General features: G+C 37.7%; 1 protein-coding gene across 2 annotated transcripts; it reads right to left on the reverse strand.

Annotated features, from left to right (window-relative positions):
• Positions 1 to 6,128: 6,128 nt before the first annotated feature.
• On the reverse strand, positions 6,129 to 8,263 carry LOC112189810 (GDSL esterase/lipase 1). Of its 2 annotated transcripts, none has more exons than XM_024329172.2 (6): positions 7,934 to 8,263; positions 7,536 to 7,660; positions 7,199 to 7,423; positions 6,621 to 6,873; positions 6,296 to 6,513; positions 6,129 to 6,265 (listed from the first exon to the last, which is right to left on the reverse strand). In XM_024329172.2, exons 1-6 carry the CDS (start codon positions 8,232 to 8,234, stop codon positions 6,239 to 6,241), a joined length of 1,149 nt encoding a protein of 382 aa, XP_024184940.1. In that variant the 5' UTR covers positions 8,235 to 8,263; the 3' UTR covers positions 6,129 to 6,238. The 2 variants fall into 2 exon arrangements, with proteins under 2 accessions (XP_024184940.1, XP_024184939.1); XM_024329171.1 differs by having other exon boundaries at positions 6,194 to 6,252; positions 6,283 to 6,513.
• Positions 8,264 to 16,183: the final 7,920 nt, after the last annotated feature.

The raw sequence follows: 16,183 nt of genomic DNA on the forward strand, positions 1-16,183 counted from the left end.
ATTAACCTCTGCTCCAGTTGGTGCATCCTTTCCAATAACTGGGCGGTTGTATCGCCGGCGGAATCTGCCTGACTCCCCCGCCGAGTTGGCTTGCGTCTAGGTATGGGCGGATCATCCTCAGTCCTTGCCCTGACATTCAAGCTGTTGGCGTGCGGAAGGGATTCCGCCGTTTGTTCTAACATTAGTTGGGGTATGGGCGGTGGTCCCATTCCTGACAACCCTGGTGGGTTCAGCGGTACGTGCGTTTGTATGACTGGCCCTGGCGCTGTCGTGCCGGCGCTGGGTCGACTACGCCTGGTACTGCGTGACTGTTCGCTCTGTGCCGGGCGGTCGGTGGCCGCCAAAGTGTTTTTTAGTTCCTCAAAACGTGTCATGAGCGCAGCCACCTGTTTTTGGGCTTCGGCCTTCTCTCTACGCTCCTCCTCACGCTCCCTGTTTGCCTTATGAAGATCCGCCAGTGCTATCTCGTACATGGTGACGAGATCCTGGCCTGACGGGCGGCTGCTGCCCGCGTTTGCCTCACCACCGGGATTGGCCGGGGTTGTGAATAGTGCGCGGTTAACGCCGATCGCGGGGTCGGAGGGCTGGGGAATGGCGGGGAGCTCCGCCTGCTCTTCAGCGTTTCCCCCGCTGTCGTTAGTCATGATGATTGTAGCGGGATGACCTTTAGTTCAAGGATTCCCACAGACGGCGCCAATGTTAATGTCTGAAAGTCTAGCGGTGGCCAAACCTTAGTTAACGCTGATCCGGTGGGCGGATCGATACTTGTATTTATGTCGCAATTCCCGTTACCTGTCAAGTAAAATACAACGGGCGTCAGAGGGAGACCGCGCTGGGCGGTCTTCAACTCTCCGATGCCTAAGTTAGTCAATGTATTTATGTTGACAAAATAACCGTAGGTAAGTATTGAATGCGTCCGTAATGAAGAGAGAGGAGAGAACCTTTTATAGGTGAGACAGAGACTGATCTTGTCTTTGCTTTCGATGTGGGACTGATATGCTTCAGTTCTCAGTTTCAGAAGCTTCTGATGCTTAACTTGGCGCGGCGCGTGGCGGCGCGTCGGTGGCGATCTGGAGGCGGTCCGACGCCGAGGCTGTAGCCCGCCTGGCAGTGTGTTCGCATGTCATTCCTTTGGTTGGAATTAGTACCTTTGGCGGTACAATGAGCATGGCCCGTTATAGCTAATTATGCTTGCAAATGTACACGTATGTACAACGTAATTGGTAGGATGTCTTGGTTCAGGTGCAACTATAGTTCATGGAGTTCAAAGCTTGTGGGTTTCACAACCCCCTCCAAATATTCAATATGCAGCTATAGTGATTGGTGGTTCGTTTATTATTGAAGGCGCTTCTCTTGTTGTTTCCATACAAGCTGTCAAGAAAGGTGCTGCTGCTGAGGGCATGAAATTAAGAGACTATATATGGCGTGGTCATGATCCTACCTCTGTTGCAGTCATGACTGAGGATGGCGCTGCTGTAGCTGGTCTTGCTATTGCTGCAGCATCATTGGTTGCTGTAAATGTCACAGGAAATGGAATTTACAATCCTATAGGTTCAATTGTAGTTGGCAACCTTCTTAGAATGGTGGCTATCTTTCTGATACAAAGGAATCGACATGCTTTAATTGGTAGGGCAATGGATGACTATGATGTAGAAAAGGTTCTTCAGTTCTTGAAAAATGACCTGGTTGTCGATTCTTTCCTTTTATTTGTTTTGCACGTGGTGCATTCTTGGTTTTCCTTTTGCTGTTGGCATATTGTTTTGTGATATTGCAGTTTGTTATCTCTCTTTTCATCTCAATAAATTGTATAGATTTATACAGATTTTGAAATGGTATCACAAAATTTACAGGAAAAAAAAACTGGGTGCAAATATTACATGCTGTAAATATATCCTACAACCACATTTACGGCGTGTTTTGAGATCAATTACGGCGTGTTTCTGATATCAATTACGGCGTGCTTTGCTATTTCAAAATGAAATAAAAAATCTCTAAAACCCTTTTATGGCGTTCATTGTTGTCTTTTACGGCGTGCTTTTGAGATCAATTATGGCATGCTTTTGATATCAATTACGGCGCACATATTTGGTCATTTATGGCGCGCTTTGTATTTGAAAATTGAAATTAAGAATCTCTAAAACCCTTTTACGGCGCTCTTTAATGTCTTTCACGGCGTGCTGGTAAGGTCTTTTACGGCGTTTCAGAAACATGCCGTAAAAGAGTTTTGTCTTTTACGGCATGTCCATTTACGACGCATTTTTGTGTGTTGTAAAATGTATTTTACGACGCTCTTTGCGGGCCATAAAAGACCATTTTTCTGGTAGTGCTAAACCATCTACAATCTGGTTAGATGTTTGGGGTGTGACTCTCTGCTTGTCAAATTGCACTTAAAAATCACAGAGGAAAACGTTGTAAAACAATCACACCAATTACATACCAAATCATAATCAAAGCTATAGAGAAAAGTTTGCTTTCCCTACCTCAAGCCGTAGCTTTCAGCAGGTAATACAGCCAATCAATTGCTACAGCAAATAAAATACCAATTGCTAACAACCACTTTGTATTTCACAAATCTAGCCACCTATATCAAATTTACAACAAATCACACCCAAACTCTTGGAAAGACTGAAACAGAACGAACTTACTTGAAAAGATAGGAAATTTGAACTTACTGGAGATAGCTACATACAAAGAAGGATTTCAGTGTTCTCCACCAACCACTTGGCTCCATCCTTCATAAATCCCACATAGCTGATGTCAAACTCCTTTTTGAACATGACGGGAGCAGCTGACCAATCCATAGAGAAGTTTGGGCAAGCTAGTGATGGCTTTTATGACATGAAGAGAATCACATTCCACCACTACGGGGTCTAGATTGAAGCAGTGATCGACGTCGTTATCTAATGAAACCTGATTTCGTTTCCTTTAAAACAAAGTCCATAATTTAGTTACTGAACCAACCAAAAAAACTATAAAGGAGCATGATACCTGCAATTGGAATCTGATAGATGGAAATGAGATCAATCATAACAAAATTGAGGGAATGATAACATCTTTTCTGAGATTGAGAGTGTACAATTTTATAGATATCCCATCAGAAAGATGAGATCTTTCCCACACAAAGCCATATTTTCCTCGGACCAAAATCTTGTATATGTGAGAAGCAGGAGCATAGTCCCTCCTCTTTGGACTTTGAGCATTGGGATTTTCTCTTCTCTATCAATCTTTTTTATGCTTCAATCATAATGCAAAGCTTGAGTTTGGTAATTTGGTGTTTCATGTAATTGTTTCATCTTTGAGCTATTAGAGCAACTCCAACAACTTCCCCATATTTTGATTTTTCTCTATTTTATGGAAAAATGAGTCTCTTTTGCTCAAACAGATTCTCTATAACTATCACTTTTTTTTTTTTTGAATAAACTATCCCCATTTTAGGGAAGTGGGGATAATGACCATTTACACAATTTTTGGGTTAATTAACCCCACCTACCAAAACACTCTAAGAGATTGCCCACTTACACAATATCCTATATATATTTTGCCCATTTACCCAATTAAGTATTTTTTATTACTTTTTATTTAGTTTTAGGACAATTTTGCCCTCTCCTTCTTTCTCACTTAGAGAGAGAAGTCATCAGAAACCTCGCCGGACTCCGTTGAAGGGTGGCCGATTGCGGACTCCGATGACCGGAATCCAGCAACTGGTGACCTGAATCCGACATCCGCCTACGGGACCGGTGATCGGATTCCGGCGTCTGATTTTATTTCCCCCTAATAATATCCAGTAATCATATTATTGTCCCCCAATAATCATATTATTGCTCCCCCAATAATCATATTATTGCTCCCCAATAATCATATTATTGCCCCCCACTAATCAACGTGCCTTCCCGACGAGGTCATCATTAAGATCTTTCGGCGACTCGACTAGCCAAAATAGCAATGTTAGCCGAGACAAACCATGGGCTAGCCAAAGGAGTACCAAGATATGATGAAATAGTAGACCAGTCAATCCCAAAAGGCCATCCAAGGCATTTGATGTAGTACTAGCTCGTCCACATCGTCCAGACCCACAAGGGCACCTCAACGACGCCATTTTTGACTTCCACGCTCGGAAAAAGTACAGAGTACTCGACTTCTCAGACTCAATCTTCTTTTCTTCCTCTTCAACATTTTTCTCATCATTTTTTACTACACCGCTGTCAATTTTATTTATAATTTTCTGACCTTGATCAGTAACAGCCTCGGAATTGAAAGCATAAATCGATACATATCTCCCGTACACTTCGTCAAAGAGGTTCAGGAAATCCCAAGTGGAGCTGAACTGAGACGGCGGCGGCGATGGCAAAATAGGAGGTCAGAACGACGCCGCACAAACTCAAATCGTTGTAGCGGCAAATAGAGCCGTTGAGGAGGACGCTGCACCGCTTCGACAACGCGTCGAGTAGATAGATCTGGCATACACAGAGGCCAAGGCCGGGTTGGGAGGGGCGATCAAATCTAGCACGATGGAGCATATGGGGATCTTGTGAGAAGGGTAAGAAGAAGAGGTGGGCTTCGTCCTCTAGTTCCGGATCTGCCATGGCAGAGAGAGAGAGAGAGAAAGAGAGAGAGAGAGAGAGAGAGAGAGAGAGAGAGAGTCTGGAAGGAGAGAGAGTCTGAAAGGAGAGAGATTTCAGTTTAATTGATAGGGCAAAACCGTCAATAATGTTAAATTGGGTAAATGGGAGTAAAAAACTCTTAGTGGAGCAAGTGGGTATTTTTAAGGCTCAAATTGTGTAAATGGTCATTATCCCTAAAATCAAATTCCCTAATTTACAGCAATCTCTAAAATTTTAATGAAGAATTATGGAGATTTTAGAGATTGCTGTAAAATAGAGAATATGTTGTAGTTGGAGAAGAAAAATTGCTTAAAGTTTTGACTTTTGCTTCTCTATAATACAAAAATTATAAAGAACTTGTTGGAGTTGTTCTTATGAGATTATGGTTTTGATGGAGTTATGCAAATGGCTGGCAATGAAGACACCGGTAACAAAGTTAGGCTATGGTTTTTGTTTTAGCATGCAGCTTGAAGCCGTGGATGAGAAGTCTTTAGGGAAGAGGAACATGGGAAGAGTTAACGGTGTCATGGACTAGAGGTATGAATGATAGGTCAGGTTGAAAACATCAAATACTATTGCATGTGTTACAGTTTCAAAATGTGAAGTACCAATATTAATTGTGGGCCTTATCGTTGAGAATGTGAAAACAAAACATAACTCTCACATTGAGAAAATACAACATCGCTTATGACTTTATAAAGATTTGGATGAATTCTATTCATTGTCAATTGATTTTGAATGTGCAGTTCAGATTATTAGTTATGTGGGCTAATGTTTTTTTTTTCATTAATTAAAGGGAAAGGATAGATCCAATTAAAAAGTTAGAACTTAATATGATTTCCATTAACAACAATTAATCCATCTCATACCTTCAATTAGAAGAGTTGTTTTGATTGCATGCTTTTTTCGGTAAAAGGAAAAATAATGTTTTTTTTTTTTACTACATTGCATTGATCATCATGAAACTAGCTAGTTTTCATACTAGACATGGAGGGTAAATTAAGAGTAATGTTAGGTGAACTAAAAGGGCGTCATTTGTTCTACTCAAATGATACTTTTAGAAAAGTGTATCCAAAAGGGGTGGCTACTAAGGATTTTTCTAGTAGTGCCACCTTTTGGGGTATCACTTGTATTCCACCTCATGAAAGTCCAACATATAACAGAATTTCATTAATGGTGCGTTTGGATGAGAAAATTATGAAATCCATAGGAATTTAATTTATAAATGATGGAATCTTTAACTCCATCAATCTGAAATTCTATTAATTGCAATTTCTGTTGTTTGGTTGTAACCATTTAGGATTTCAAATGTGTAATAAATTAAGAAAGTTTAAAACAAATAAATAAATAAAATAGAAAAAAACCTTGTTTTGGAAATAAAAATTGAATACTGCAAGGGAATTCGTAAATGACACCTATTTTGGTGGAAATTGAAGTGGGGAATTTAAATGATGAATTCATTCGTTTTTTTCCGCAGAAAAATTTAAAATTTCTAATTTGATAATGCCAAACGAGGAAATTAGCTTGTAGGAATTATGAAATCCTCACTTTCAATTAAATTCCATCATATTTTCCGTCATCCAAACACACTCTAAATGACGTGTTTGTGACATATCAATTGCCACATTATTCTTAAATTAATAAGCTGAAACTTGTTGGAAAAGTTATTAATAAGCTGAAACTTGTTGGAAAAGTTGTTTGACATTGTAAGGCCCTGTGACATTGGGTGTACCACTCCATATCAGCTCTGCTATTGGGATGTTTGCAATTTCAGTCGTATGGCTACCATCAAACCACAAATAATCTCCAACGTTATTGCATAGTTCATATGGTTTTGTTCCATTATCTCCACCACAATAAGCTGCTCTGAACAGCCCTGTACCACAACATGCATCTGTCGCATTTGTGAACCCTACTCATAGTTACAACCCAACCAAAAATATTAGCAAGAGTCGAATTAAGAGTTTGTTATATTAAATTATAGAGTCGATCGTAGGCAAGCTACGTATACGTACGTACCATATTTGGCAGGGTTACGGAGTCGATCATCAAGTGAATTATAGTAGTCAAATATTGAATATTTGAATCCTAATAGTTGGCTCTCTAACTCTTCAAGGGTAGCCACTAGAGCTGTGTTGTGTAGCCTAGCCAGACTATTGAGTCCTTCAACGCATCCTTCGATACTATTGTGTTCTTGTCTCCTATAAGGTATGCATCCAAGCGGTCCTGCGTTTTGAAATGCAAACTTCCTTCCTCCTAAATCATATATATCCTGCAAGAGAGAAATAAAACATATATAGGTCGAAATAGTTATCCACTAATGAAAGGAAATTTTTTTACATGAATGGGTATTCAATCAATGCTAATACACCAGAGGACCTGTACGAACATCCTAATTAAGAACCATGTTTGACATACCCAAGCAGGAGCTCGAAGGTCAGTAAATAATCTTTCTATCTAATTAAGTTGAATTTTTCTGTTAAGAGTTTAGCAGGGAAAATTTGAATCCAAGCGCGCGCTTTCGCTTCTGCTTCTCTATAAATAAACTCCTGATTTCAAACAAAGATGATGATATTAAAAATAATGAATCTACATACTTGGAGTATGATGCTCAAGTTGCCAACCACAACTGCTACGGCTTCGAGTTGAAGGGACTCGGTGGCATTTGGAAAGTCGTTGTAGAAGTCAAAATAATCATCCCCTCCGATGCCAATCAGATAAACAGCTTCCCTGAGCACGCGTTTGGCTTTTAGATCACCCAGTTTCTGTTGCAGCGACTTTCTGACATCTTTGAAGAAGCTCAACTGTGCTGGAAGACTTATCTGAGTGAGCAAAAAGTAAAGAAAACTTACATTAACTAATAAAATAAATAAAAATAAAAACTAGTAACATTGCATGTTGATATTCATTCTGGAGAGATAACACACAACTTACTGATCTTCCTGGATTAGTTTGGACAAGAACCCCGGCTCCAGCCGAAGCAAAGTTGCATCCGTCGGTAAAATCATGTGGACCTGGTTGCAGGTAAGGTGGAAGCATGGGCAGCTTTGCGTACTTAGCTGCCACAATTGAAGGGAATTCTTACAAAAACACATATATTAATTATTCATGCATGAAAAAATTGGGACATTGCCTACGGGTTTATAAGAGCAAATGCGCCCATGTTTTGATGTCAATTGTCAATTTACCAACCTATCATCCAAATAAGCAATTATAGTTAAATGAGTCAAAGTGCAGTTTTAGCCCTTAATTATGGGAACTGAAATTAAAAAGCTTGCCAAATAAACGATTTTAAAGAGATGGATCAAAGGATTGAAAGAACAGTATTTTACCGATGAAATCGGGCACTATGCGTCCGTCGGAGAATCTTCCGGTGGGATAGTGGAAGAAGGTTTCTCCATATGGCGGGGCTATTGCTGCGTCTAGTTCTGTGGTAACATTAGGAAGGTATCCATTGTTGCCAGCCTCAAATAGCGAGTCTCCAAACACAAACAATGCCACCTTAAATTGATCATCATGTTCTGTACTACTATTACTACCACCAGTATACTGACTATGATGACCATAAAGAAAGAAGCTAACTGGGTTGAATAGACTTGCCAACGCATAAACAATGTAGCCAAGACTTGCCATATTCTTCTACGACCAATGGAACTCATACGCTTCTATATATAAATAGACACACACACACACATATAAAATATGCATGTGTATATATATCTATTTCATGTCAGAATCTGTGTCGTCAAGTAAGTGAAGTAACATAATAGTGATAGGCTAAATTCAACAATTATATATATCCGAACTTCAACGCCACCTACTTCGACTTTCAAGCGTGTTTCTGATCTGCCAGCTAGCTTCCCTCGTTCCAGTTTTCCTCGAGGCAAGGCAAGATCATTTACCGTTTGTTTCATGAATTAATCTCAGTTACATTTAAGGCTCCTCATAAATTTTAGATCTCAGCAGGGGGAAGCGTTTAAACGTTAACAAACATGACATACTATTGATAAAGAGAAAGTAGACACCGTATAAATATTTGTTGGAGATATGCAAGTCGAATACAATACATGAAAAAACCTCCTAATCAAAATTATGTGGAAACTTTCAAAATGCCTTGCTAGATTGAGAAATTCTTCAATTCCACTACAATTAGTTTTCTCCTAACACCACTATACTACTTGGATAACCTTGATATACCATTACTATGACGTACAATACCATCACTACTCTAATTACGATAGACGCAAAAAACTAGATTGTTACACTAAACTAAACTTTCATACCGCTATAACCTATGGTATATGGGGGTTGTTTATGGTACTAGGGTATTTATCATACACTCATTTTATATCTAATTGTGTTGAGAATATATACATCCCATATAGGAAAAATGAGACATTGCTTATGAGTTTATAAGGATTTGGGTCACTTCATCCTTTACCAATTGGTTTTAGATGTGAACCCCAGATTACTTTATCATGGTATCAGAACCAGGTTATCCCACGTGTGCATACATCACTGCCACACCAACTCCACGTCACCCAAAATTGTCCACGTATCACTACTAGAAAAACAGGTACTTCCACTCAGATGGATTCTGTGTGAATACATTGAAATACATACGGAAATCTGTGTGTTTGAGTAGTTTCACACAATACAGTCACGGATTTAGAATTTATACGTGTTGCGAGCGTTGCTAAATCATTTTCACACGAAAAGCTCGTCTGTGTGAGCTATATTAGGTGGGTCATGTATGAATCCCAATTATATTAACTTCCAAATTTACAAACATTTGAATTTTTGTAATTTCCAGATTATGCAAATATTTAGATATTTATTTTTAGGTCCTCCATTTATTTTCATGTTGTTTTAGGTCCTTCATTGAAGTTTTACAAATTTGGAGATCTTTCCTTCATCATTCTTCATTGAGATCTTGCAAATCTAGGAATTTTCCTTCATTGTTCTTCATTGAAATTTTGGAAATCTAGGAATTTTTCCTTCAGGGTTCTTCATTGAGATTTTGCAAATTTGGGAATTTTTCCTTCATCATTCTTCATTAAAAGTTTGCAAATCTGGGATCTTATTGCAGTAAATCATACACAAGTAATGGTGCAAATAAGATCCAGTTTCAGCTACTCGATCTCTGACGCAATATAGATCGGTAAGTTTGAATCCAAATAAACAACAAACCAAAAGTGATTATATATACCTTTGTGAATCTCTATTTGTTTGCCGCGGTCAATGGTGTCGATCTGTATGCTGTGAGAAAGAATCACAAGTGACTCAATCTTGCGTCGATCTTCAGTAGATTTTAAACGAGCTACCCGCAAGAACCCTCTGTATAGACCAAGTACTTGCCTCTGCATTCCAGAAAGCCTTGGCCCACTGGACGCTTCCATTTCACCGTCTTCTTATGTTCCGCACCAAATTCAATTATGAAGAGAGATTCGAAAAGTACACAAATTAGTACCTTTCTTAGACCTAAACCCAATAATACAAAATTAAGAGAGAATTTGTAAACAGTATTAGATTTTGCAAAATGGGATAAACATAGCAATAATATCATCTTTTGAATCCTACATTCCCACAGAGGACATTTCTCATACACATGGTGGGCATTACAGAAAATATGGATGTTAGCGATTCCGACTCCAGATACATTTTGTGGAAGTGACCACCCAACGAAATTGATATGTAGATGCAATAAGGAAAGGAAATAGATCTTTTGGAATAATAATTGAAGAATTCCAGGCAACATTAAGATTGAAAAGTATGAATAAAGTGGAGCAAGGAAACAGAGAAAAAGTAATTAACCTTGGTTAATCACAAGAATTGAAGATGGCTCCAATTTGGTATGTCAGATTTCAATCGACTAAGGAAATTGAATTATGGATAACACTACAATAATCAGTCTTTCTTGCTAATCAACACCACAAAACATAAACCCAGTTAAAAGCAAAGAACATAGCCTTTTACTTTTCCATCGTTGAAGACGAAGACGAAAACCCATCAACGCAGCCTTCTTGCTTCTCTATCGGACTAGAGCAGTCGATTTTCTTCACAGTCGATTCCATGCTCAGATTTGGGAGCTCGAGACGAGGGTCTGGAGGAGGAGGCTGCCACTTGGCTTGGAGATTGGAGGTCCATTCTTGAGAGAGAAAATCGGAGAGAGATGAGAGATCGTTCAGAATGAGGGAGATGGAGAATAAAGAGTAAAGACTCTCGATCGAGATGCAGAATTAGAATTTTATTATTAATATTTTTACACAAATATCTGTGTGAAATATTAAGCTGGTATTAGAATTTTATTATTTATATTGTTTACACAGATATCCGTGTGAAATTAAGTGGGTATTATACTATTTATTTATATTTTTACACAGATATCCGTGTGAAATTAAGTGAGTATTATAATATTTATTTATATTTTTACACAGATATCCGTATGAACTAATATTTCACACTGAAAACTGTTTGAATTTTTAATTTACCATCTGACAACCTTATAAGAATTTCTAAATTTGACTTTATTTTACACGAACTCGGTGTGTAAATTGACTTGTCAAATATTGGGTCTCAATCTGAACCCTATGTGGCCACAATAGGCAGTGTGAAAAATATTTACACACGGATTTCCGTGTGCACTATAACACTTTATACACAGATATTCGTCCGTGTGAAGCTCTGTGACAATATCATCCGTGTGAAAGAACCTGTTTTTCTAGTAGTGTATATGGCTTGAAAATTAGCCACACGTGCGGGGGCGTGTTGAGAATATATACATCTCACATGGGAAAAATGAGACATTGCCTATGGGTTTATAAGGATTTGGGCCACTCAATCCTTTGCCAATTGGTTTTGGATGTGTACCCAGATTACTTTATCAAATTGAACTAAAATTATAATTTAATTGAAAAAAATTTGCTACATTGACAACAAATTTACCATGTTTGTTTTAAATTAGAATAATTGGTATTCAATGTCATATCAATCCATAATTTTATGCCGGATCAATAAGAATAATTTAAGAAAGATACATCAAATATATATGATTTTAAATTACAAATTAGATTGCTAATTTTAATCCTATTAATTGTTGATTTTTATGAGCAAAGACATTCAATAAGGGCATATTAGTCATGTAAAAAAGAAAAATTAATGAGAGTTGAGTCAACAAGATGGAAAACGAAATAAATCTAAGGTGGCAGCTGAATCATTGGATCACAATTAACAAGAAAATTGGTGCAGACTACAATTAATATAGGGTCTAGCTTTTGGACTTTAATCAAATTATTATGTGACAGTTGTTAGTGCAATGTTTATTTTGATTGGCATTTCCTAAGCGCAACAACCAAGAGTCATGTTTCTTGTAATAGCTTTCTACTCTTGGATCCTTGAAAGAATGGAATGCTTCAAGCTCCATGTACCACTCTCATCAATCACGTATGTCTTGCATACATGTGCATGCTTGTAAAGTGGTTAGGACTGAACTTGCCTTTGAATCCTATTATAGGATGCGAAAATGTTTTCAATCCTAATGCATTGATATGCGAATTTTCAGATGGTTTTATCTCCAAAGCATTCAAACTTTCTTAAATTGGTTTATGGGCTTTTCTAAATGATGATTCTATTTTAATCCATGCTTTTTAAAAGACGTCATGAAGCCCATGTACATCAGAAACCCTAGCTCGTCCTCTCCTATATATATGTTTCTCTTAGGGTTGTTCAAGTGTGGAACAGATCAGAATATTTGGTTGTTGCCTTCTTGAGAGTTTTCTGCCTTTATCTTCAGAAAGCATTGAGCTAAAGTTTCATGTGAGAATCCTTCATAAGCTGTTCCTTGTTTAGCTTTTGAAGGGTTACCAAATCCCAAGCTTTTTTTGTCAAAAAAGTTTTCTGGTTTTATGCTTCATGTGTGTTAATAGTTCATGCATGATTTGTGCCTTGAGCTGATTGACAACCGAGGTGAGAGTTGTGCCATCTCAAGATTGACAAAGGAGAACAAGGTCGCTGATTTGGAAGTAGCAAAGACGAGGAGACACTGCTGCCCACTAGATTGGTTCTAGTAGATGAGTTGTGTAAGATCTTTATGTACTTTCATATTCATATAGTGGATTGTTCACCGGCATAGTGCCCACAGTTGTTTCCCTCTTTAGAAGGTTTTACTGCGTCAACAGATCTTGTGTTATGTGTGATGATTTTACTTTGGATGTGATTGGCAAATTGATCTGCAATTTCAATTAGGATTCAAGTTCTACTGCAATCCTATATTAGGATGTGAATAGGTCTACACTCCTAAGACTGATTTCTAAAGTTGTTGACATATTGATCAATTCTGTTAGTTGGGAAATACATACATCCATTTTGTAATTACAACAATGTCACTATTCTTGTTCTACTTTTGAATTATAAAAGTTAATATAGTTATTGCTTTAGATAATTTACAAGATATATATATATATTCACTTTGGTTTTTTTTTTTTTTTCGTTTTCGTTTATAAAGTTTTGATATATCGTGAGTGCCCCATCTTTTTTAAAATTTGGTGTATATATATTCACTTTGATTTTTTCTTTTTCGTTTTCGTTTATAAAATTTTGATATATTGTGAGTGCCCCATCTTAAATTAAAATTTGGCTCCGCCACTAAGTAGGGCCCAAAAGGAATTCAGCATGCAGGGATATTAACAAGAGCCTGGGGCATGGAAGAAATAAGACGTAAAGCATCTGTATCCAAGAATTGCTATTCCTGAGAAAGATTCCAAGCATTGTTAGCAATTATTTTAAAAAAATCCGTAGTTTGAAGTCGGTTTCTGTAATTACTGTACGGGAAGTGTCTGCAGACCAACTTTCTCAGCTGTAGTTCAAGGCGACTTTCGTACTCTACCTTCCTCCAAATTATTGTACTGTCAAGGCAATAAATTGAGTGCTGACATTTTATTCAATGACCTTACCAGCCGCACCAATAACTGTACATTTTGACAATTGAATGCCGCTCTTGCCTCCTATCCCCCATTGCCCACTATTCAAACGTCGAAGCTGACATTCACCGTACCAGAATCAAGGTTTCTCGAGGGTCCAGATCTTCAGCTCAACAATTCGCAAACATAACCAGAGGCTTCCACACATAATTTGGGTTAATTCGCAGAATAAATAGTTTCGAATGCTTGATAAAAGAGAGTCAAACTGAGCAGTGTAGAGATGAAACAAACGGCCAAGACATTTTTGTTTCATAATACGCACCCACCAATTAGTAGGATCAGGGAGAAGATTGCTTTCCATTAGGCCATGTTTAGTGGAGCACCTCCTGTTCAAAGAACTATTTCTTTATGTGACCATTACATAACAAGACCATTAATAAGCTGCAGGTAGCTTGTTTCATTGATTCAACTATACGTACACGTAAAGAAGTACCGGGCCATATATATAAATAGTAGCTTAGCTGGAGCCAGTTTATGTGACATGCAACATGAAGACTCTCGTGCGAAAATTATGTCGGCACGGTGGGACATGAAACCAAATCAATACATGATGTATGGTATCACTTGGTATGAACAGGGCCGTCTAGTGATAAAGTGTGGTCTAAGGTAAAATTTAGAGAGACATTCCTAATAATTTTATTCATTGACAAAAAAAAATGCTAGCAAAGCAAGGTTCAAACTAAAACATAATAGATTATATAAACAAAATAAAAAGTAACGATGCAGATAAAGAACATTAGAATCTGATTTTCTAACCACAAAATTTTAGACTTTAGGATTTGACGGTTTGTTAAAATCATATCAACTATTTGAATTATGATTACGAAATTAGAACAGATGGTGAAATTCAGAATTGAGTAAGAGGAAGAGAAAGATTGCTTCTATGCATCTAGGAGAGTCTGTCAATGGTTTAAATAGACATAAAAGAAAGAAATGTTATTGTTTGTCTTTGAAAGAATCAGAGGGGAATCAAAAATTCATGTTTCAGCAGTCAATGTTTCATTTTTGCCCAAATTAGTGAAAGTGAGAGCAAAACTTTTGGTTATCTTTTTTTCTAATCCCAAAATGATGGAGAAAAAGAAAAATTTGGGGTGTTTAACTTACAAATACAAAAGAAAAAGAAGAAATTTTGAGGCCTCATATAGTCACGGGTTTGATTTCATTGGCCTCAACGCTGTTTTCTACAAACTGCAGTTCTGCATCTTTTTTCTTTTACTATCTTTTTTTTAACATACATACATATATATATATATATATATATATATATTTTGTGATGGAGGCCTTCCTCAAACTGAGGCTCAATGCCACTGCCTTGGTACGTTGTTTTGGTCAAGGGACGGCTCTGCGTAAGAAAACTTTTTCTCAAACTTTTATTTATTTTTTATGAAAAATCAGGTCTCTGAGACCAAGTATGAGAAAGAATTCTCTGCAACCACCGGAAGTGGGTTATAATCATCTATCACCAATATTTCTTTTTCTCAACAGCCATTCAATTGAAGAGTATAAAAAACAAAACAAAACAAAAAAACACACACACACAAACTCAACAACGCATGGCAGAGAGAAGATGAGTTGAAACCCCCTGGCCCTGGTACGAAAATTATGTCGGCACGGTGGAGGTAGTGGGTGAGTTGCTCATGCACGGCTGCATGCAGCTAGCTAGCTGACTCGTAATTGTGGATGACTAGCTACCAAAATTATCCACCAGGAGATGCCGACATAGATTTTGTTTGGAAATATGCAAAAAGAGCCTTCCACTTGATCATTTTTTGCAAGATATTTACAAGTATATAGAGACGTGAACATAAGCCTAAAGACTCAAGATATATAGCAGTGACTTCTAGATGAAATATAAATGGGTGTTTTATATAAAATGCATGCTTGGTGGCCTCTGGATTTTCAACCTAACTTTTAATAGCATATACGTTCATTTTCGGTTTTTTTTTTTTTTATCCTGCCTTAAATGTGCTCGACTTTGGACCCCTCTGTGTGTAACTTTCATGTTTCTATGATGAAGGAGCTAGGTTCTTTGCCATGCTTACCCCTAATTTCCAGCCGCTTCAACAACATATATACTAGTAAGGTTGTTTGTCAAAGAATCTAGAATTAAAGTCTAATTAACAAACTTGATCAGGTAGGAAGGTACTGATTATTGCCTGCCTCAGTTACGGAGTCCCCAAACACAAATAAGGCCACCGGCTAATGATTATGTTCTGTACTACTGCTGAAGGAAGGAATTAGCTAACTGGGTTGTTGATGAACAGGCTTATCAACACGTAAAGAAAGCAGCCAAGATTATCCATTGACGTTACAAAATTAATAATTATAATTGGGATAATATAAAAGTTTTAATTAATCCGAACTTGGATGCAACCTGAGATCGACACTTGTGTATTAAAGTACTAGCTTGCTCTGCAGCAAACAAATTGTATCCTAAATATATCAGTATTAATTAAGCAAACAATCCTTAAGGTGTTGAAGGAAAATCAAGTTTAGTGTGCCTTATCAAACTAGGAATAGGAATAGGAGAGAAGGTTCTAGATTTCCCAATCCTACACGGATTGGTATTCCTTGTAACATTAGATTATGCACTTTGTAATCCCT

The sequence above is a fragment of the Rosa chinensis genome, chromosome 2 (assembly GCF_002994745.2).
Source record: "Rosa chinensis cultivar Old Blush chromosome 2, RchiOBHm-V2, whole genome shotgun sequence".
Lineage (NCBI taxonomy): Eukaryota > Viridiplantae > Streptophyta > Magnoliopsida > Rosales > Rosaceae > Rosa > Rosa chinensis.

What these genes read in the sequence shown, in the direction of transcription:
- LOC112189810 (XM_024329172.2), bottom strand. Translation starts at nt 8,234, where the DNA reads ATGGCAAGTCTTGGCTACATTGTTTATGCGTTGGCAAGTCTATTCAAC. An exon ending in CATAGTGCCCGATTTCATCG is followed by an intron (nt 7,661 to 7,933) that starts GTAAAATACTGT and finishes CAATTGTGGCAG; the next exon opens with CTAAGTACGCAAAGCTGCCC. An exon ending in GGCCTTACAATGTCAAACAA is followed by an intron (nt 6,266 to 6,295) that starts CTTTTCCAACAA and finishes GCTTATTAATAA; the next exon opens with CTTTTCCAACAAGTTTCAGC.